The 24,153-nt window shown below is 42.7% G+C and overlaps 1 protein-coding gene across 6 annotated transcripts in view; it reads right to left on the reverse strand.

Annotated features, from left to right (window-relative positions):
- rfx2 (regulatory factor X, 2 (influences HLA class II expression)) overlaps window positions 1-24,153 on the reverse strand; it is a 79,091-nt gene that overhangs the window by 4,508 nt on the left and 50,430 nt on the right. For all 6 annotated transcript variants that reach the window (XM_071345306.1, XM_071345304.1, XM_071345305.1 and 3 more), the window contains 9 exons: window positions 22,915-23,096; window positions 22,656-22,775; window positions 22,192-22,313; window positions 20,177-20,295; window positions 5,396-5,508; window positions 5,130-5,281; window positions 4,915-5,012; window positions 4,645-4,794; window positions 4,329-4,537 (listed from right to left, as the gene is read on the reverse strand). In XM_071345306.1, coding sequence (XP_071201407.1) covers window positions 4,329-4,537; window positions 4,645-4,794; window positions 4,915-5,012; window positions 5,130-5,281; window positions 5,396-5,508; window positions 20,177-20,295; window positions 22,192-22,313; window positions 22,656-22,775; window positions 22,915-23,096 — 1,265 coding nt within the window. The remainder of the gene's footprint in view (window positions 1-4,328; window positions 4,538-4,644; window positions 4,795-4,914; window positions 5,013-5,129; window positions 5,282-5,395; window positions 5,509-20,176; window positions 20,296-22,191; window positions 22,314-22,655; window positions 22,776-22,914; window positions 23,097-24,153) is intronic.

The following is a 24,153-nucleotide window of genomic DNA, read 5'->3' on the forward strand; positions in this document are numbered from 1 at the left end:
TTGTTACGTTACAGCCTTAATCTAAAATTGATCAAATATTTTTTTTTGCTCATCAAACTATACACAATACCCAATTATGACAAAGCAAAAACCTTTATTTTAGCTTATTTATAAAAAATCAAAAAACTGAAATATCACATTTACTATTTAGACCCTTTACTGAGTACTTTGTTGAAGCACCTCTGGCAGCGATTACAGCCTTGAGTCTTCTTGGGTATGACGCTACAAGCTTGGCACACCTGTACTTGTGGAGTTTCTCCCATTCTTCTCTGCAGATCTTCTCAAGCTCTGTCAGGTTTGATGGGGAGCGTTGCTACACAGATCTCTTCAGGTCTCTCCAGAGATGTTCAATCAGGTTTAAGTCTGGGATCTGGCTGGGCCAATCAAGGACATTCAGAGACTTGTCCGGAAGCCACTCCTGCATTGTCTTGGCTGTGTGCTTAGGGTCGTTGTCCTGTTGGAAGGTGAACCTTCGCCCCAGTCTGAGGTCCTGAGCTTCAATCAGAACCCCTTTCACACGTAGAGGGGGGAAGGATAAAACTAGTAGGGATTGACATTCACATCCTGTTGTAAATCAAGGGAGAAGATCCAGGCCTGTTCTCTCAAAATTCACCAAAGAAATGTTCTTTGTCTCAACATAACAGTCTCAGCGGGAAAAAGGTAACATGTTCAAAAGCGAATACTGGAACAATATTTCAAACTAGGAACGTGGGGAATGGTAAGATGCAATCTATAGAACACTAATATCATTTTGTGATGTCATTAAAAATGTTATAAAGGAAATACTGTAACTTGGAAAATACACACTATATAGCTGAAGTTACCATACTATGGGTTGTGCATGTAATCTGAAAAATTAGTGTTTTTGTTGAGGGGGGATGTGATTTGACAAGTTAAGAGAATTATTTTCAATAATTTTGCACAGTGAGTAATCACCACCCCGAAGTGAGGTCAGGGAACCGCCCCTTTCGAGCAAAAGGTATAAATGGGTTAAGAAAAACCCCACATTGAACCAGAAAAAGCGTGAAGCCGCAGCTACACGTTTAAAATGGTTTGAAGCTTGAATCTCAACCAGAGTTGGAGTCTAAAAACAAAATCGCCTCCCGGACAATCACTGGTACGACTGATTAGCTGTCCTAAGTAAGGTATCTTTGAAAGTGAATTTAAGTAGGACCATCCTGTTGCTCTGCTCAAAGCATCGTATTACGCTACTCTCATCCCCCCCACTGGGGAATCATCTTCAAAGAAACATCTTCAAGAGCGAATGGAAGGAAAATCAACTCTGTAGTTCTGTTCAGGACTAGATGACAAGTCACAGGATACCGGGCAACTACGAAGAAGGACAACAGTAGAAGAGTTGTTGGCACCATTTTGGACAATCAGAGCCTTACAAGCATGCCGTAAAAAGGCTCAACCCCCTTATCAAGACTGGCCCATTCACCGAGAGATCCCAGGCATTTCACGTAAATGCATTCATGATTTCATGCTCAAAGCGGACAGTGGTTTGTGTGCAAAATATATGGTTATTGTACGTGAGAGTAGTTTCTGAATGTGGTAATGTTAAGTGTCTCTGTCCCTCTCTCTCCCTCTCCATCTCTTCTTTAACTTCTCTAGGGTAGGGGGCAGCATTTTCACGTTTGGATGAAAAACATACCCAGATTCAACTGCCAGTTACTCATCGCCAGGAGATAAGATATGCATATTATTAGTAGATTTGGATAGAAAACACTATGAAGTTTCTAAAACTGTTTGAATCATGTCTGTGAGTATAACAGAACTTATTTAGCAGGCGAAACCCCGAGGACAAACCATTCAGGTTTTTAATTTTTTTGAGGTCACTGTCTTTTCCATGAGTTTTCATTGTGAAACCAGATTTCTAAGCAACTTGCTTGCAGTTCCTACGGCTTCCACTGGATGTCAACAGTTGTGAGAAATAGGTTGAGGTTATTCCTTTGTGTAATGAAGAAATACGGCCATCTTGAAGTCGAGGCACTCCTGGTGTCCTAGACATGCGTTTCAATCAAACAGAAGGCATGCTACATATCGTTTTAATCCTGTATTGAACACATATCACGTCTTCAATTTTATCGATTATTAACGTTATAAAATACCTAAAGTTGTATTACATAAGTAGTTTGACATTTTTTGGCAAAGTTTACAGGTAACCTTTGATATATTTTGTCATCATGTTTGAGCAAGTTGGAACCGGTGTTTTTCTGGATCAAACGCGCCAAATAAATGGACATTTTGGACATATATCGACGGAATTAATCGAACAAAAGGACCATTTGTGATGTTTATGGGACATATTGGAGTGCCAACAACAGAAGCTCGTCAAAGGTAAGGCATGAATTATATTTTTAATCTGCGTTTTGTGTCTCTCCTGCAGGGTTGAAATGTTCTCTCTTTTGTTTACAATGGTGCTATGCTCAGATAATAGCATCGTATGCTTTCGCTGAAAAGCCTATTTGAATTCTGACATGTTGGCTGGATTCACAACCAGTGTAGCTTTAATTTGATATCTTTCATGTGTGATTTAATGAAAGTTTGATTTTATAGTAATTTTCATAGTCATTCATTTTAATGTGGCGCTATGCATTTTCTCAGGCATTTGCCAAGTGATACAGTAGAGTCTTGCCTAAACTCAGATTTTTGGATATAAATATGAACTTTACCGAACATAAAATACATTTATTGTGTAACATGAAGTCCTATGAGTGTCATCTGATGAAGATTATCAAAGGTTAGTGATTAATTTTATCTCTATTTCTGCTTTTTGTTAATGCTCTCTTTAGCTGGAAAAATGGCTGTCTTTTTCTGTGACTTGGCTCATACCTTACATAATCGTTTGGTGTGCTTACGTCGTAAAACCTTTTTGAAATCGGACACTTTGGCTGGATTTACAACAAGTGTAGCTTTAAAATGGTGTAAAATACTTGTATGTTTGAGGAATTTAAATTATGGGATTTCTGTTGTTTTGAATTTGGCGCCCCGCAGTATCACTGGCTGTTGATGAGGTGGGACGCTAACGTCCCACATACCCTAGAGAGGTTAACAAGCATTCACGTGGTGGTCATTCCGCTAGGGACCTGTCTTCAGCGTATTACGTCTCCAGTCAATAACCAGTACAGTGTGTGTTTATCCTATGTTCACATTTAATTAGCTTGTAAATAAATTAAACCAATTTGTGTAGTACTGAATATAAGTAAGGCTCTGGTTTTTGCAGATGCAAGTATTTTACAAAATGATGATATGATACAGGGTTATGATTGATAAGTTGACTATTTATAGGCGTGATAGGTAAAGACCTTTTAGAGTTTAATTTGGGAGATGGTAACTCTAAAGAATCGCTCTCGTGGTGCCCCAGATTCGAATGAGTTAATTGTTACATGAATAATGAAAACAAAAATCGGGTAACAATTAAACATCGTTATTTAGATAAATAACAGTCTTCAGATTAATGTTAAAGTCAAGTCACGACACCACCATGTGTCACGGTAGGGATGGTGCCAGGTTTTCTCCGTACGCAATGCTTTGCATTCAGGCCAAAGAGTTCAATCAGACCAGATAATCTTGTTTCTCATGGTCAGAGTCTTTAGGTGCCTTTTGGCAAACTCCAAGCGGGCTTTCATGTGCCTTTTACTGAGGAGTGGCTTCTGTAGGGCCACTAACGTAAAGGCCTGATTGGTGGAGTGCTGTAGAGATGGTTGACTTTCTGGAAAGTTCTCCCATGTATAGATTACTTCTAGAGCTCTGTCAGAGTGACCATCGGGTTCTTGGTCACCTCCCTGACCAAGGCCCTTCTCCCCCGATTTCCACTGTGTTCTTGGGGACCTTCAATGCTACAGAAATGTTTTGGTACCCTTCCCCAAATCTGTGCCGCGACACAATCCTGTCTCGGAGCTCTAAGGACAATTCCTTCGACCTCATGGCTTGGTTTTTGCTCTGACATGCACTGTCAACTGTGGGACATTATATAAACAGGTGTGTGCCTTTCCAAATCATGTCAATCAATTTAAATTTACCACAGGTGGACCAATCAAGTTTTTGACATCTGAAGGATGATCAATGGAAACAGGATGCACATGAGCTCAATTTCAAGTCTCCTAGCAAAGGGTCTGAATACTTATGTAAATAAGAGATCTGTTTTTATTTTTAATGAATGTGCAAAAATTTCGAAGAACCTGTTTTCGCTTTGTCATTATGGGGAATTGTGTGTAGATTGATGAGGGGAAAAAATGATTAAACCCATTTTAGAATAAGGCTGTAAAAAAAGTCAAGGGGTCTGAATATTTTCAGAATGCACTGTTTATAGATTGGGTCCGTACCTGTAGAAGGACCACTTGAGCAGGAACTGTCGTGCGGCCCTGGGAAAGCTGGGGCTACCTTCGTGGGGCTTAAGGACCTGGTTGACCACGTTGTCAAGCCAGGCGGCCCACTGGTCCAGAGAGCTCTGCTGCTGCAGGGTCACCTTGAAGTCCTGCTCCAGCCGCTGGACCACGCTCTCATCACACTGACACACCCACGACGCCTGCTCCTGTTTACCAACACACACAAAACACATCATACAAATAATATGTACAAACACATACGAATAGACATACAGTCAGAACTATCAACAGTTGTTGATAGGTAGAGGCGTACCTGTACGTTGGCGAAGTCGACACGATTGAGGTCGCTGAGCATCTGGTTAATCTGAGAGGTGTTCTGCAGCACGGCGCGGGCCGCCTGGGCCAGGTGGTTCAGAGAGGTGTACCGACGCAGGGTCTGGGCAAATGCACTCACCACCGCTGCCTAGAAAATGCACAGGGGAGAGGTGATTGACTTCACCAGGGAATGTCTCTCAGTGTACCGTTACTACTGTATCTGGGAGTATCCAGGGACACTATCAGAATGTTGGAGCATTTTCTGTACCTTGGTGCGGACAATCTCATTGGGAAAGTCGCTCATAGCTGTGGTCAGCCAGCCCTCCAGACTCTTGGCGAAGTTGCGGATGGCCTGAGTGAGAGTGCCTGCAATACAAAACAGAACCTGGATAAATATAAATGACTGGGGAGGAGTATGTGTTTGACTTGGAGTAGCAATGATGAAGTGTAGTAATAGTGTTGAAGGTATTCAGGTGAACGTACTGGGGACAGGGCGCAGCACGTCAGGGATGAGGATCTCCACCAAGGCCTGGTACAAGATGTGGTCACAGCTCCTCATCCACAGCTTGACAGGCTCATACTTGCACAGAGCAATCAGCTTCTGCCTGGGGATCACCCCCTCCATGTCCTCATCACTACAGACACACATAGCATACAATCACTAACAGCACAGTTTTAAATCACAGAAAACATGCATATAATACCTGCATGTTTTTCCTAATTCAAATAGAGTACTTTAGTGGTCTGACCTGTTGGGGATGGTGGTGGTTCCGTCACTAGATGGCGCTGTTGAAAACCAGAAGGTCTGCCACAGTTTTTCAATGTAGTGGAACTGGAGGTTCATGACCACGTCCAGAGTAGCCTAGGGGAGGAGAGGAGTGGAGGATGGGGAATGACAAAACACACCAAGTGGAGCCATGGCAACCAGACACACAACAATGTTTCTCTGCAGCAGCCTCCCAACTGAACCCTCAGTTTGAGTGCGAGGCCAAGCCTAACACTGCCTTCCTTCCAACCCATTGATCCCATCCACAACGAGGACCATATTTGAGAGTGACTACGAATGAAACTCTAATATGAATTTAATGTTTGTTTTTTAATAACATGGGTTATAGGGCAAGGACAATACCAGTATCGCGGTATCATGGCAAGGAAACAAAACATGAGGCGGATTTAACTTCTTTAGGAAAACAGCCCTAACGTTGGAAACAATTATGTTGTCATCGAGTCACATTTATTTTACAAAGCTAAAACAAACAATATTTTGCAAACAGCAGGTTTTGAAAGAACCAAAGAGTTGTCTGCTTCGGGTTTTCATTTTTTCCATGGAAAACATATGGCGATACTAGTATCAACCTGGCCCTAATGATTATAGTGTGCGCTATAAGAGCTCCCTGTGACATTGGCAGGCTCAACTCCCCACCCACACATGACTTCCTCATTCCTGTTTGAACTCTAACTTAGAGCTATGAGCATGTGCTACACACTAATCAACACTCCACTGTAACAGATCCATGACAGATTTATTATACTTAAGATTTACTAACTCACTATACAAATTTCCAGTATGGGCTAAAAGGAGACAACTTCAGTGAGAATTTGTAAAAAAGTATTTTATATAAACGTTACACAACAAAGAGACCAGAAACAAAGGCCACAGAAACCCTACAGTAGGTTTTAATAGCACATAGACAGCAGTGAGCGTCCTGTATGTTTTGTCTATCAGTGCTCTGTGGTACAGTGTCTCTCTTCACTATGATTCACACCATGCCCAGAGATTCTCCTTTGGCAGGACATGCTCCCTGTCTCCAGTTACAGCCCAGCACAGTATAGGCTTTCCTTCAATCACATGATATGTTTTTGCTTCCAAGAATCACCATGGCAACCGTGTTTACCGTTGCCCCAGCAACAGCTTAAACACTGAACTCCAAAACAAAAAGGAGAATTCCCCTGCCCCTACAAACAAGTGTTTTACCTCCCCAGTTTTACCACACAGGAAAAACAGCGTGCTGGAGACAGAGGAGAGATAGAGAAAGAGAGAGAGGAGCAGGCTGGGACTGAGGTTCCTTAACGTTGCCCCAACACACATTTACTTCTTAATGTGGTTCCAGGCTGAAGTTTTTATTACTAATTGTATCATTCAACTCAGATTCAACGGCAGGCTTCATTGGCATGGCTGATAGCAGGATATTTGTCTCATCAAAAATCTACTTTGACATTAATAAATGCAAGTATGGAAGCCAAAGCCAATGAAGATGGATGTGGAGGTAATTCATGCATTGCTTGCTTGAACAAATGTTCAAATACAAAATCTACAGCTTTGTTTCCACTGAATGCAGGGTGAGGAATACGTTCTTCCTGAAACTACACCTTGATTTGTCCTTTGTACACTTGTTACCTTTATTTGCTTTGTAAATTTCAATTACCATTAATAATCCTCCTAGTATAAAGTTAACAGATCGTTGTTTGCTCACAAAGAGAAAAGCGCATTAACATTAAAAACGCACACACATAGCGCTGTGAGAGTGACAGAAATGCACCGGGCAGATAAAGGCAGGAGCCCATGTGCCCATCCACAGACAAGGCAACACAAAGGCCCAGGGGGAGGCGAGCACAAAGACACCAAGATGTCCACCCAGCACGCTGAAAGGTTAATTGGCATGTCTTAAAGGCTTCGCTGAGATGAAAGGAGGCTGGAACAAAAGGAGCGTGGTGTGGCTGGACAGAGGGAGGCCACGGATAATATCATAAACCCACGGCTTCAGCGCTTTAATTAAGCTCTTCAGGGCCCCTCTCCCTTTCTGTACATCTTCTCTCTGTAGCTTGAAAAGTCCCCAAAATATTTACATTAAACATTTCACTCACTCATCACTGTATCCCATCCAGGGAGGTGGTATTCTCATCAGCCACATTCAACAGTAACTAAGGAGGTTATAGCACCAGCTCTGAAATGGAACTTCCCTCATACATCAACTAGGACAGGACCAATGTTCGCTCAAATTCTTTTCAGCATTGAGCAAATTACAGGTCTTGTGAGCAGAAACACATTTTTTGCGAGCATTCTGTGTAACTTCCGGCGCGCATTAACTGTGAACACAGAGCTGTACACACTAAGTTATAGTTTCAGAAAGTGGCTAATAGGCCTACATTATGCTCAAATAGTCTATCAACAAAACCAATAGAGCAAATGCCATAACATTTCCACATTGATTCAGAAAGTATTCATACCCCTTAACTTTTCCCACATTTTGCTGTGTTACAGCCTGAATTTAAAATTGATTAAATTGAGATATTGTGTCACTGGACACAATTTTTTTTATTTTTTATTATTATTATTTTTTTTACAAATGAAGTAAAAACATCTAGATTTTTGAATGACTACCTTGTCTCTGTGCCCCACACATGCAATTATTTGTAAAGTTCTGTAACTAGGTCACTCAGGAACATTCAATTACGTCTTAGTAAGCAACTCCAGTGTATATTTGGTCTTATGTTTTAGGTTATTTAATTTTAAATATTTTATTATTACAACAATAACAATATTACACATCAATACAGGGACATTCCTGTGAATACAATGAAAAAAATTAAATAGAACACCAGGCGAACCACCCCCCCCCAAATTATTTTTTTTAATAATTCAGGACATCATTAATATGTGACAAGGCAATGAGACATTAACAGACATTCAGCGACATGACTAATAATTTTGCCTACTTTAAGTTTCACAAGTTTGAGGGATTTATAAAATTGTAATAGTTCAATGAAAAAAAACTACAAAATACAGATTTTTTCCACCCCATTTACATTTGTGAATATAATATTTGGCCAAGAGAATAATAAATGTTAATAAAATAGTTATGATCGGAATTACAAGGATAGGCATAATGCCATTTAACATAATCAAAAGGTAAACATAGGTAATTCTGGAGATTTTACACACAACGATTCATGAATTTCAATCCATAGTTTACTAGAATAGCGGCATGCAAAAAATAAACTCTATAGATTCTGAATCAAAGGAACAAAAAAAACAAGCAATTTGTTAAAATGTAATCTTTTAAAAATATTTTCCAAAATGAGTTCCTTTAACTTTTGGGATAACTGGACAAGGTAAAAGGTGTCGCTTTTGACCATAGCATGGGTTGGTCACTTCCATAGCAATATATTGAATTATAGTCACCAAAAATTACTTCACTAACTTCCAATCGTATCCACTTATTTTTGCATTTTTTATCCAAAAGATTTGAGTCATTAATTTGTAAACTTGGAAGAGAGAGAACAAACTCATAATATAACAAAGTGTTCTTAATAAGTCCAAGTAAAGGAAGTGGAATTGCTTTGCAAACCTTCATATATTCTGAGTAATATTAATCTGAAATTTACCAATGAACTCATTAAATAGCAAAAACTCCCCAATGTTGTCTACCAAATCACATACAAAATGAATACCCTTGTCAAACCAAAGACCTTGAAAATGGATTTCCTATTAATTTGAATAACTCTTATTCCAAATCAATGTTTTGTGGGGGGAAAGAATTGTGCTTGAATATCATTTTCCAGAAAAATAACATTTGCTGGTGAAACAGACAATTTCACAGGTAATTTGAGGGTCAAAATCACATTTCATTAGGAATTCAAGTCCACCAAGTTTATTAAAAATGACTGTTAGGGATATGATACCACATAGAGGTAGGATTAGACAGACAATTTCAACCACTTAATTCTAAAAGCTCCCACCAACAACTCAAAATCAATAGCCTCAATGATCATAGTCTTTCACTAATTGTGATTTACAAATAGAATGCGTTTTATTCCCCCAAACAAATCTAAATAACATAATTAACTTTTTTATGTTACTAGAAGAAAGAAAAAGTGACCGACTTGGGAAAATTATTCTAGATAAACCATTAGTCTTGGTGTCCTGTGTGAATTCATGTATGCTCCCTCTAATTCTCTTTTTTTTTTTCGCTCTTCTCTCTGAGGACCGGAGCCCTAGGACCATGCCTCAGGACTACCTGGCCTGATGACGCCTTGCTGTCCCCAGTCCACCTGGTCTTGCTGCTGCTCCAGTTTCAACTGTTCTGTCTGCGGCTATGGAATCCTGACCTGTTCACCGGACGTTCTACCTTGTCCCGGACCTGCTGTTTTCGACTCTCTCTTTACTGCACCTGCTGTCTCTAACTCTGAACTTTCGGCTATGAAAAGCCAACTGACATTTACTCTTGAGGTGCTGACCTGTTGCACCCTCTACAACCACTGTGATTATTATTATTATTATTATTATTTAGACCCTGCTGGTCATCTATGAATGTTTGAACATCTTTGCCATGTACTGTTATAATCTCCACTCATCACATCCAGAAGAGGACTGGCCACCCCACAGAGCCTGGTTCCTCTAGGTTCCTGCCTTTCTAGGGAGTTTTTCCTAGCCACCGTGCTTCTACATCTGCATTGCTTGCTGTTTGGGGTTTTAGGCTGGGTTTCTATACAGCACTTTGTGACATCGGCTGATTTAAAAAGTGCTTTATAAATAAATTTGATTGATTACAACCCATAATTGAGATATCACGTTGCAGCCACTGACTTAATGAAACTCTCATGGAATTAATCCTATTATCGATGTTTAAAGAGTCTATCTGAAACATTTTTAGTGATAACAATTCCTAAATATTTAACTTCCTTATTAACAGGTATGGAGGCAATGTTGACAGAGTCACAGCAATGAATTGGCATGAGATCACATGTTAAGGTTGAGTCAACCCAGAGGCCAGAGAAAATTTCTTAATACTGTCGATAGCCAAGGGAATAGCCACTCTATCATTTAGAAAAAGGGTAGTATCATCTGCAAATTGACTGATATTTATACATCTTTACCAAAAATACAGATCCCTTTTAAATCCTCAGATATGTTAAGAAATACAGCTTGTAAATCTGTGGCTAAAATAATAAATAGAGGGGAGATTGGACAACCCTGTCTAATTCCTCTAGCAATAGAGAAACGAGGGGATGTGCCATTACTCATAGCCACGAACTGCTAATATGATTATATATCATCCTTATCACTTTACAGAAATTCTCCCCAAACCCAAAAGTAGAGTTCTAAATAAAAATGTGTTCTAAGGTGTCAAAAGCCTTAAAAAAAAAAGTATATTATTTTTATATAAAGCCATCACTGTAATCTAAAATATCTAAAACCAAATCGTATATGGTTATGGATACTCCTTCCTTTAATAAGGCTGATTGAGATTCACTGATTATATCATCAAGGCCTTTTTTCAGCCGATTGGCATAGACATGGGCTAGTAACTTAGAGTCCGTTTCCAACATGATTGGTCTCCAATTGTCCAGGTAAAGAGAGTCCTTCTTTGGTTTGGGTATAAGAACTATTTGTCCCTGTCTCAAAGGAGGTGGTAAGATCGCATTAGCAAAACCCTCTTTGTAGACCGAAAGCAATAACTCTTAATATCAGGCCAAAAATGTCAATGTACCTATAGGTATTTGTTTAATGGCTTGGTCCAACCCAGTAATATCTATATCAGAATCGCAGAGTTTGTTAATCCTATAGAAGAAATGTTTAAGAGAGTTATTAACTGAATCAAAAGAGGAATCCAAGTCACCTTCTGAAAGATGAGATTGATATAGTGAACTGTGGAAAGTGTATTTTCTTATTAAATCACTTCAAGATCATCAGATAGTGTCATTTACATAAATGGATGTAATACTATTCCTAGTCTGTATACTCCTCTCCAAATTAAATAAATAATAAATGTGTTTTTTTCACCTTTTTCAATTCATTTGGCCTTTGAATGGATGAAGGCACCCTGTGCCTTATCGTTGTATATGTCCTCCAATTCATATTGGCATTTAGCAAGCTCTGCCTTTTCATTCTAATTTAAATCAAGTTTATTGAGCAGCCTGTTAATATCAATCTGCTTGGAAAATCTTTTCTGAGCTAGCATTTTACCAGTAATGATGGCAAGACATCGAATTTCCCATTTGTTAGTAGAAGAGCAGAATAGAGACAGGTCTCTCGGATAAGAGCTATAGATTGTAAACAAAATGACTCATTCTTTAAAAGAAAATATTTACATTTCCAGTATGCTTTAAAAAATCTCATTATCAAAACAAAAGGAAAGAATAATGATCTGTCAGATGAGCTGAGGAAATACTACAGTCACTGACAAGATTCATAAGATTGAAAGATACCAACCAATAATCAATTCTAGATTTTAATTGTCTGTCACTAGTTGTAGAGTTGAACCAAGACAATTGTTTAAAAGTTGGATTCTGTGAACGCCAAATAACGGAAAGTTGAAAGTTGGAGCAGAAATGTAGAATTAAGTTATTAAAACAATGAGCTGACTGCCTGGTGGGATACCTATCCATCCAGTCATCAGGAGCAACATTATAAATCACCAACAATAATGTTATCTGTAGAATATTTGTTTTTCAACTCAATTAAGACTTTACTAATAGATGTTAGAAGATAGTTTTTTGGCCATATGTTATAACCATAAATATTTACCAATACGTAACGTGACCCTTTATATTCAAAAACAATAGTTATCCAGTGACCCTCATCACACCTGCTTTCTAAAACTGTACCTGGAAACCATCTGAAAAGTATTCCCACACCAGCAGAATGAGATGAGCCATGGCTAAAAACAATCTTGTCACCCCATTGTGAAGTCCAGCATCTGAGATCTCTCTCCGGAAGTTAAGCCCGGGCATTTTGCTTAAATTCCTCAAAAAAGTTAGCTAATAACAGTGAACCTTTTTTGTGGGTTACACAAGGCCATTCTAGGTCTTCTGGCATATTTTGGTTAAACTATCCCCAATTCAATGGAATTGCAACACTCTTCCATTACATGTACAGCTGATTCTCAAGATCTTGCACACTAATGAGATGCTATTGAGCCCACACTTCTACACTGTCTGAGCCAAGGAATACATGCCATCTGGTAAGTTTTGATTATGACATTTTTGTTAACTAGTAAATAGTAGCCTACAGCATAGTGTGCTTAAATCATTTCTAACTTACCAATTTCTGCTAGTTAGTTGTTGCTACCATGTGGGTATTAGCTTGCTTGAGCCTGCTAACTGAATTTAATTCACCTGTTTCCATACATGTTTCACTTTAAACAACTCCTTAGTAAGACAAATGTTTTAATGGGTTTTTTACTCATTTTTTTTCTAATCTTTACAGGAAAATGCCACGGGCATTATTTGATGTATGGAGACATTTCACTGCAGCTAATGTATCAAATCAAAACTTTATTTGCCACATGCGCCAAATACAACAAGTGTAGACTTTACCGTGACATGCTTACTTACAAGCCCTTCACCAACATTGCAGTTCAAGAAGAAAATATTTACCAAGTAGGCTAAAATAAAAAGTAATAATAAAAGGTAACACAATAAGAATAACAAGGCTATATTTACACAGGGGCACCGGTACCGAGTCAGTGTGCAGGGGTACAGGCTAGTTGAGGTAATCTGTACATGTAGGTGGGGGCGAAGTGACTGTACATAGGTAACAAACAGCGAGTAGCAGCAGTGTACAGGGGGGGGGGGGGGGGGGGTTCGAAGGGGTTATTTGGACACCTGTACCGAAGACGAATTCCTCTGACATCGGTACCGTTACTTCTGGGGGAGTGTCAAAATCTTCCACATAGTTGACAGTATCTACGTCGGTTACGACAGCTCCCTCTACCTTTTTACTAGCTTCCATCTCAGCTAATGTTACTAGCTAGATAATCTTGTCTGAACTTGCTTGAAGTATAACAAAGTGGAAAAGTGATGTTCGATAAGCCATCAAACTAATTTTAAAAAAATACAAAAAAGACAGCAATTGTGTTCATCAAACTCAAATTACAGCTTGAATTGAATTTAAAGTTCAGGAGCTCAGTTTAATGCGATCACTCACTCCTCCATCTTGTCCCCCACCCCGTGTTTTAGGTTATTGTCCTGCTGAAAGGTGAATTTGTCTCCCAGTGTCTGTTGGAAAGCAGACAACCAGGTTTTCCTCTAGAAGTCTGCCTGTGCTTAGCTCAATTCCATAAAAAAAAAAAAATCCTAAACACCCTAGTCCTTGCAAATGAAAAGCATACCCATAACATGATGCAGCCACCACCATGTTTGAAAATATAAAGAGTGGTACTCAGTGATGTGTTGGATTTGCCCCAAACATAACACTTTGTATTCAGGACATAATGTTCCTTTGCCACATTTTTTACAGTTTTACTTTAGTGCCTTATTATTGCAAACATGATGCATGTTTTGGAATATTTGTATTCTGTACGGGCTTCTTTCTTTTCACTCACATTTAGATTAGTATTGTGGCGTAACTACAATGCTGTTGATCCATCCTCAGTTTTCTCCTACCACAGCCATTAAACTCTGTTTTAAAGTCACCATTGGCCACATGGTGAAATCCCTGAGCTGTTTCCTTCCTTTCCGGCAACGGAGTTAGGAAGGACGCTTGTATCTTTGTAGTGACTGGATGTATTGATACATCATACAAAGTGTAATTAATAACTTCACCATGCTCAAAGGGATATTCCATGTCTGCTTTTCTTTTTGCCATCTTTTTTTAAAATGTCACCTTTATTTAACCAGGTAGGCTAGTTGCGAACAATTCTCATTTGAAACTGCGACCTGGCCAAGATAACGCAAAGCAGTTTGACACATACAACAACACTGAGTTACACATGGAATAAACATTACATACAATCAATAACAGAGTTGAAGAAAATCTATATACAGTGAGTGCAAATGAGGTAAGATAAGGGAGTTTAGGCAATAAATAGGCCATGGTGGCGAAGTAATTACAATTAAACACTGGAATGGTAGATGTGCCGAAGATGAATGTGCAAGTAGAGATACTGGGGTGCAAAAGAGCAAGATAAATAAATAAACAAATACAGTATGGGGATGAGGTAGATAGCCCATCTGTAAACAGCCCATCTATGTACAGGTGCAGTGATCTGTGAGCTGCTCTGACACCTGGTGCTTAAAGCTAGTGAGGGAGATATGAGTCTCCAGCTTCAGTGATTTCTGCAGTTCGTTCCAGTCATTGGCAGCAGAGAACTGGAAGAAAAGGCGACCAAAGGAGGAATTGGCTTTGGGGGTGACCAGTGAGATATACCTGCTGGAGCGCTTGCTACGAGTGGGTGCTGCTATGGTGACCAGTGAGCTGAGATAAGGCGGGGCTTTACCTAGCGGAGACTTGTAGATAACCTGTAGCCAGTGGGTTTGGCGACGAGTATGAAGCGAGGGCCAACCAACGGGAGCGTACAGGTCGCAGTGGTGGGTAATGTATGGAGCTTTGGTGACAAAACGGATGGCACTGTGATAGACTGCATCCAGTTTGTTGAGTAGAGTGTTGGGGGCTATTTTATAGATGACATCACCGAAGTCGAGGATCGGTAGGATGGTCAGTTTTACGAGGGTATGTTTGGCAGTATGAGTGAAGGATGCTTTGTTGCGATATAGGAAGCCGATTCTAGATTTAATTTTGGATTGGAGATGCTTAGTGTGAGTCTGGAAGGAGAGTTTACAGTCTAATCAGACACCTAGGTATTTGTAGTTGTCCACGTATTCTAAGTCAGAGCCGTCCAGAGTAGTGATGCTGGACGGGCGGGCAATGATCGATTGAATAGCATGCATTTAGTTTTACTTGCATTTAAGAGCAGTTGGAGGCCACAGAAGGAGAGTTGTATGGCATTGAAGCTCGTCTGGAGGTCAGTTAACACAGTGTCCAAAGAGGGGCCAGAAGTATACAGAATGGTGTCGTCTGCATAGAGGTGGATCAGAGAATCACCAGCAGCAAGAGCGACATCATTGATGTATACAGAGAAGAGAGTCGGCCCGAGAATTTAACCCTGTGGCACCCCCATAGAGACTGCCAGAGGTCCGGACAACAGGCCCTCCGATTTGACACACTGAACTCTGTCAGAGAAGTAGTTGGTGAACCAGGCGAGGCAATCATTTGAGAAACCAAGGCTGTCGAGTCTGCCAATAAGAATGTGGTGATTGACAGAGTCGAAAGCCTTGGCCAGGTCAATGAATACGGCTGCACAGTAATGTCTCTTATCGATGGCGGTTATGATGTCGTTTAGGACCTTGAGCGTGGCTGAGTTGCACCCATGACCAGCTCTGAAACCAGACTGCATAGCGGAGAAGGTACGGTGGGATTCGAAATGGTCAGTAATCTGTTAACTTGGCTTTCGAAGACCTTAGAAAGACAGGGTAGGATAAATATAGGTCTGTAGCAGTTTGGGTCTAGTGTCACCCACTTTGAAAAGGGGGATGACCGCGGCAGCTTTCCAATCTTTGGGAATCTCAGACGATACGAAAGAGAGGTTGAACAGGCTAGTAATAGGGGTTGCAACAATTTCTGGCAGATAATTTTAGAAAGAGAGAGTCCAGATTGTCTAGCCCGGCTTATTTGTAGGCGTCCAGATTTTGCAGCTCTTTCAGAACATCAGCTATCTGGATTTGGGTGAAGGAGAAATGGTGGGGGGCTTTGGCGGGTTGCTGCCGGACAGTTAAGCGGGGTAGGGGTAGTCAGGTGGAAAGCATGGCAAGCCGTAGAGAAATGCTTATTGAAATTCTCAATTATAGTGGATGTATCAGTGGTAACAGTGTTTCCTAGCCTCTGAGCAGTGGGCAGCTGGGAGGAGGTGCTCTTATTCTCCATGGACTTTACAGTGTCCCAGAACCTTTTTGAGTTTGTACTACAGGATGCAAATTTCTGTTTGAAAAAGCTAGCCTTAGCTTTCCTAATTGCCTGTGTATATTTGTTCCTAACTTCTCTGAAAAGTTGCATATCACGGGGGCTATTCGATGCTAATGCAGAATGCCACAGGATGTTTTTGTGCTGGTCAAGAGCAGACAGGTCTGGAGTGAACCAATGACTTTATATATTCCTAGTTCAATTTTTTTTGAACGGGGCATGCTTATTTAAGATGGTGAGGAAGGCACTTTTAAAGAATAACCAGGCATCCTCTACTGACAGGATGAGGTCAATGTCATTCCAGGATACCCCGGCCAGGTCGATTAGAAAGGCCTGCTCGCAGAAGTGTTTTAGGGAGCGTTTGACAGTGATGAGGGTTGGTCGTTTGGTCGCAGACCCATTACGGATGCAGGCAATGAGGCAGTGATCGCTGAGATCTTGATTGAAAACAGCAGCGGTGTATTTGGAGGGCGAGTTAGTTAGGATATCTACCCTACATTACTCATCTCATATGTATATACTGTACTCGATACCATCTACTGCATCTTGCCTATGCCGTTCTGTACCATTACTCATTCATATATCTTTATGTACATATTCTTTATCCATTTACACTTGTGTGTATAAGGTAGTAATTGTGGAATTGTTAGGTTAGATTACTCGTTGGTTATTACTGCATTGTCGGAACTAGAAGCACAAGCATTTCGCTACACTCGCATTAACATCTGCTAACCATGTGTATGTGACAAATACAATTTGATCTATGAGGGTGCCCGTGTTTACGGATTTGGCAGAGGGTGGTCTATAGGAAGCGGCAACAGTGAGAGACTTGTTTCCGGAAAGGTGGATTTTTAGAAGTAGAAGCTTGAATTGTTTGGTTACAGACCTGGATAGTAAGACAGAACTCTGCAGGCTATCTTTGCAGTAGATTGCAACACCGCCCCCTTTGGCAGTTCTATCTTGGCGGAAAATGTTATAGTTAGGGATGGAGATTTCAGGGTTTTTGGTGGTTTTCCTAAGCCAGCATTCAGACATGGCTAAGACATCCGGGTTGGCAGAGTGTGCTAAAGCAGTGAGTAAAACAAGTCTACTTAGGGAGTAGACTTATAATGTTAACATGCATGAAACCAAGGCTTTTACGGTTACAGAAGACAACAAATGAGAGCACCTGGGGAGTGGGAGTGGAGCTAGGCACTACAGGACCTGGATTAACCTCTACATCACCAGAGGAACAGAGGAGAAGTAGGATAAGGGTACGGCTAAAGGCTATACGAACTGGCCGTCTAGCACGTTCGGAACAGAGAGTAAAAGGAGCAGATTTCTGGGAATGATAGCATAGATTCAAGGCATAGTGTACAGACAAAGGTAAGGTAGGATGTGAGTACATTGGAGGTAAACCTAGGCATCGAGTAATGATGAGAGAGATATAGTCTCTAGAGACGTTTAAACCAGGTGATGTCATCGCATATGTAGGAGGTGGAACAACATGGTTGGTTAAGGCATAATGAGCAGGGCTAGAGGCTCTACAGTGAAATAAGACAGTAATCACTAACCAGGACAGTAATGGACGAGGCATATTGACATTAGAGAGAGGCATGCGTAGCCAAGTGAACATATGGGTCCAGTGAGTGGTTGGGCTGGCTGGGGACACGGCGATTCAGACAGTTAGCAGGCCGGTGCAAACAAGCTAGCAGTTAGCAGGCCGGGGCAAGCAAGCTAGCAGCTAGCAGACCGGGGCAAGCAAGCTGGCAGTTAGCAGACCGGGGCAAGCAAGCTAGCAGACCGGGGCAAGCAAGCTAGCAGACCGGGGCAAGCAAGCTAGCAGCTAGCAGACCGGGGCAAGCAAGCTGGCAGTTAGCAGACCGGGGCAAGCAAGCTAGCAGACCGGGGCAAGCAAGCTAGCAGACCGGGGCAAGCAAGCTAGCAGTTAGCAGACCGGGGCAAGCAAGCTAGCAGTTAGCAGACCGGGGCAAGCAAGCTAGCAGTTAGCAGACCGGGGCTAGCAAGTTAGCAGTTAGCAGACCGGGGCTAGCAAGTTAGCAGAAGGGCCTTTGGGGGACGTCGCGATGGAGTTGTCTGATTTTGCCTCATCGTGCGGTGACGTTGATAGGCCAGTCGTGGATTAGTAGGGTTCCAAGTAGCTCTAGGTAGCTAGCAGGCTGCAGGTTAGCAGAATGGGCCTTCAGCGGGGTCGCGCCTGAGGGGCCTTTTGGAATCCTCGGGCAGATTATGTCGGTATTCCAGTCATAGAGGATAGGCGGGGTTCCGTGCCCCGTACCGGCAGTAGAAGGGGTCCGGATATTGTAGCCCGGGAGTGTGCTTCGGTGGTAGCCCAGGAGCCGTAGCCGGGCTAGCTTCAGGCTAATTGGTGCCTGCTGCTCCGGGATGGAAACGCTAGCCAGGAGTAGTCACCCGGGATTGCGGTTAGCTAGTTGCGAAGATCCAGATGAAAATGTTCAGAGTTTGCGGTAGGAACCCGGGGATATGGAGAGAAAAAAATAGGTCCGTTATGCTCTGGTTTGAGACACGTACGAACTGGCGAGAGCTTTCCGAGCTAAAGGTTAGCTGATGACCGCTAGCAGTGGTTTGCTGACTGATAGCTGGTAGGTAGTTAGCTGGCTAGCATCAGTTGAGGGATTCCAGATCCGAAGTAAATAGAAATACTTTAGAAAAAAAACAGATCCACGCCACATTGGGTGAGGCGGGTTGCAGGAGAGTATTTAGTAGTTGAGGTTTAGGAAAATATTTTTAAAAGATATGCGAAGAAGATATATATACAAGGGACACGACAGGACAAAGACAAAGACGTCTGACTGCTACTCCATCTTGGATTTCGCCAATTCTTTGCGAGGCATTGGAAAACCTCCCTGGTCTTTGTGGATGAATCTGTGTTTGAAATTCACTGCTCGACTGAGGGACCTTATAGATAATTGTATGTATATGTGGGGTACAGAGATCAGCTAGTCATGTTAAACACTATTATTTCACACAGAGTGAGTCAATGCAACTTGTGACTTGTTTAGCACATTTTTACTCCTGAACTTATTTAGCCTTGCCATAACAAAGAGGTTGAATACTTATTGACCAAAGGCATTTCAGGTTTTCATTTGTAAAAACATAATTACACTTCGGCATTATGGGGTATTGTGCGTAGGCCAGTGACACAATCTCAATTTAATCCATTTTAAATTCAGGCAGAAACAACAAAATGTGGAAAAAGTCAAGGGGTGTGAATACTTTCTGAAGGCACTGTATGTTCAAGTTATGTGCTCTTGTAGGAAGCAAAAACTCTCCCATTCCTGACCAAAATTTGCTATAACCGGGCTAGTAACTCAAAGAATATCAACAAATGTGCACACACGGCTACACGCTGCTCTGTGAACTCAAATGCGCATTATAGGCTCCTCTCCGACCAGGGGTGATGGAAAAAAACACTTGCACCCGTAAGAGAGAACAAAGTTGCTCCTCAGCCTACAACAAAATCACCAACTCAGTCATGAAGTTAAATATATTTCAATGCAACAAACCAAATTTACGTTGATTCAATCCCAATTTCCACAGCAAATCAGGAAAGCTAGTGTACATTTTAGTGAAGACCAATCTATTGTGCGTCTGCATGGGCTGGCAATTCTTCTGCGCTGGACTGCTCCAGGAGCTGCGTGGCTTAGAAAGAACATTGGACAGGACACCTGTTGAGGGCTGCAGCCTCGCTCTCTGGCAGCGCCGGTTGCACTAGACCAGACCAGAGCAGTTCAGAGTTTGCAGCTAGTTGGCGCTGTGGTGTACGTACCTCACAGTGGTCCCTGTACAGGTTCTGCAACTTCTTCACGTCGTTCATGTTGATGCGTTCGGGGAGGGGCTGGGTGCCCAGGTCAGGGATGGGGAACGGGGGCAGGACATGGGACACATCTGCAGGCACAATGACACAGTTAAATCCCAAACAACAAAGTGGTGTCTGATAATCCTGTGATGCGAGATCATTATTATTATATATATATTTTTTTTAATCTACATTATTCTTGCATCCAGTGATCAAACTGTGCTAGTCTTGCCCTAGGCTACCATGCAAGCTATCTAAAAGCCTGTCATCATCATTACCGTTACAGTGGGGCAAGAAAGTATTTAGTCAGCCACCAATTGTGCAAGTTCTCCCACTTAAAAAGATGAGAGGCCTGTAATTTTCATCATAGGTACACTTCAACTATGACAGACAAAATTAGAAAAAAAAAATCCAGAAAATCACATTGTAGGATTTTTTATGAATTTATTTGCAAATGATGGTGGAAAATAAGTATTTGGTCAATAACAAAAGTTTCTCAATACTTTGTTATATACCCTTTGTTGGCAATGACAGAGGTCAAATGTTTTCTGTAAGTCTTCACAAGGTTTTCACACACTGTTGCTGGTATTTTGGCCCATTCCTCCATGCAGATCTCCTCTAGAGCAGTGATGTTTTGGTGCTGTTGCTGGGCAACACGGACTTTCAACTCCCTCCAAAGATTTTCTATGGGGTTGAGATCTGGAGACTGGCTAGGCCACTCCAGGACCTTGAAATGCTTCTTACGAAGCCACTCCTTCGTTGCCCGGGCGGTGTGTTTGGGATCATTGTCATGCTGAAAGACCCAGCCACGTTTCATCTTCAATGCCCTTGCTGATGGAAGGAGGTTTTCACTCAAAATCTCACAATACATGGCCCCATTCATTCTTTCCTTTACACGGATCAGTCGTCCTGGTCCCTTTGCAGAAAAACAGCCCCAAAGCATGATGTTTCCACCCCCATGCTTCACAGTAGGTATGGTGTTCTTTGGATGCAACTCAGCATTCTTTGTCCTCCAAACACGACGAGTTGAGTTTACCAAAAAGTTCTATTTTGGTTTCATCTGACCATATGACATTCTCCCAATCTTCTTCTGGATCATCCCAATGCTCTCTAGCAAACTTCAGACGGCCCTGGACATGTACTGGCTTAAGCAGGGGGACACGTCTGGCACTGCAGGATTTGAGTCCCTGGTGGCGTAGTGTGTTACTGATGGTAGGCTTTGTTACTTTGGTCCCAGCTCTCTGCAGGTCATTCACTAGGTCCCCCCGTGTGGTTCTGGGATTTTTGCTCACCGTTCTTGTGATCATTTTGACCCCACGGGGTGAGATCTTGCGTGGAGCCCCAGATCGAGGGAGATTATCAGTGGTCTTGTATGTCTTCCATTTCCTAATAATTGCTCCCACAGTTGATTTCTTCAAACCAAGCTGCTTACCTATTGCAGATACAGTCTTCCCAGCCTGGTGCAGGTCTACAATTTTGTTTCTGGTGTCCTTTGACAGCTCTTTGGTCTTGGCCATAGTGGAGTTTGGAGTGTGACTGTTTGAGGTTGTGGACAGGTGTCTTTTATACTGATAACAAGTTCAAACAGGTGCCATTAATACAGGTAACGAGTGGAGGACAGAGGAGCCTCTTAAAGAAGTTACAGGTCTGTGAGAGCCAGAAATCTTGCTTGTTTGTAGGTGACCAAATACTTATTTTCCACTATAATTTGCAAATCAATTCATAAAAAATCCTACAATGTGATTTTCTGGATTTCTTTCTCTCATTTTGTCTGTCATAGTTGAAGTGTACCTATGATGAAAATTACAGGCCTCTCTCATCTTTTTAAGTGGGAGAAGTTGCACAATTGGTGTCTGACTAAATACTTTTTTGCCCCACTGTATATCCTTTATTCACAAACTATGGCATTAATATGAGCTCTGTTTTGGTACAGGGGACATGATGCGCTGCCTGACTGTTACAGTGTGGCTAGCGGCGATCTTTACCAATGTACTGCTGGTGGTGCTGGCTCTGGGCTGCCACAGACTGCTCTGGGGTGCTGGCTGAATGCTGGGAGCCTCCTGACAGGCTGTCCCCCATGCCATCCACCTTCTGGAGGGGCTTGAACCTGCGTAGAGGGGAGAGGGCAGCACAGCTATGTTGGGTGGGGCTGGGAAGAACTAAAGGATGACTGGGAAAGGAGAGGAAGCACAAAAGAGCAGTGGCGAGGAGAGGGTGGAGAATAAAGGCAGGTGTGAGAGGTTAAATAAACCATGTATCTGAAATAAGGGTGAGCGCACCATTTCACTCTGCTGCAGAGAAGCATAGCATTATAAAGTCCACTAAAAGGGGTTTTGGGCAGAGGACATGAGGTCAATTCTTTAAAAAAAGAATAACACAAATGAACTTGAGCTGACAGTATAGATTAAAGAAAACTAGAGTAGAGGAGGATGTGAGAGGTAGGGCTCACCTTTGTTTCTGGTGCACAGGCTGCTGTCTCATGGCCATGTACTGAGAGTCCTCTTGCAGTCTGTTGAGTGGGGAGTCTGGCTTCAGTCTAATGCCATAGTAGTGGTATTTGGAGTTGCCCCTGGAACATTAGGGGTTAATAAGCAAATATTGTATTCAGCTTTGTAAGTCTTATCATCAGAATAAATACTCACCATCACATCAATCAATCCAATCCATCATTAACACTACCCTGCTCTTCATCACCCTCACGGTCTTACCTTGTGCCGAGGCGGCGGGTCCTGAGGCCCATGAAGACAGAGCGGATGAGTTTCCCAAAGGAGGCAGCGTTGACCGGGTCCAGTTTCTGCTCCTGACAGTGGCGCAGGTAGTGGTTGTAGAGGGAGCTTCGGGGCAGGCTCACCCCCTCTGCTGTCTCATAGTTATCCAGCAGCCACTGCAGCTAAAACACACACAGCACAGTAACACACAGTCAGTCACACCTACTGGACCCTGTCTGCTGCACTCTGATCCTTACAGTACACCTCCATCCTAGGGTTGAAAGGCTAGAACCCGGTTACCGAGATTTACCACCCAAAACCACTCCTTTTCCCCCCAGGTACACGCACACGCCAACTACCTGTTTAGTGAGTTTAAAGGAGAGAGAATTTATATTGTGTTAGAACTGTCAAAGGGAGTGAATTTGTATATTTGAGGTATAGCAGGTACACACACGCAACCACACAGGCGTGCACACACACAGGTGCACACCCATTGCACGCACAGGTACACGCGCACACATACAGGTACACGCACACACACACACAGGTACACGCACACACACACACACATACAGGTACACGCACACACAGGTACACGCACACACACACACACATACAGGTACACGCACACACAGGTACACGCACACACAGGTACACGCACAGGTACACACACGCACACACAGGTACACGCACACACACAGGTACACGCACACACACAGGTACACGCACACACACAGAGGTACACGCGCGCGCGCGCGCACACACACACACACACACACACACACACACACACACACACACACACACACACACACACACAGAGGTACACACACGCGCGCGCGCACACACACACAGAGGTACACGCGCGCACACACACACAGAGGTACACGCGCGCGCGCGCACACACACACACGCAGAGGTACACGCGCGCGCGCGCACACACACACACACACACAGAGGTGCGCGCGCGCACACACACACAGAGGTACACGCGCGCACACACACACAGAGGTACACGCGCGCGCGCGCGCACACACACACACAGAGGTACACGCGCGCGCGCGCGCACACACACACAGAGGTACACGCGCGCGCGCGCGGACACGCACACACACACACACAGAGGTACACGCGCGCGCGCGCACACAGAGGTACGCGCGCGCGCACACAGAGGTACGCGCGCGCGCACACAGAGGTACGCGCGCGCGCACACAGAGGTACGCGCGCGCGCGCACACAG

Source organism: Salvelinus alpinus, chromosome 16 (assembly GCF_045679555.1).
Source record: "Salvelinus alpinus chromosome 16, SLU_Salpinus.1, whole genome shotgun sequence".
Lineage (NCBI taxonomy): Eukaryota > Metazoa > Chordata > Actinopteri > Salmoniformes > Salmonidae > Salvelinus > Salvelinus alpinus.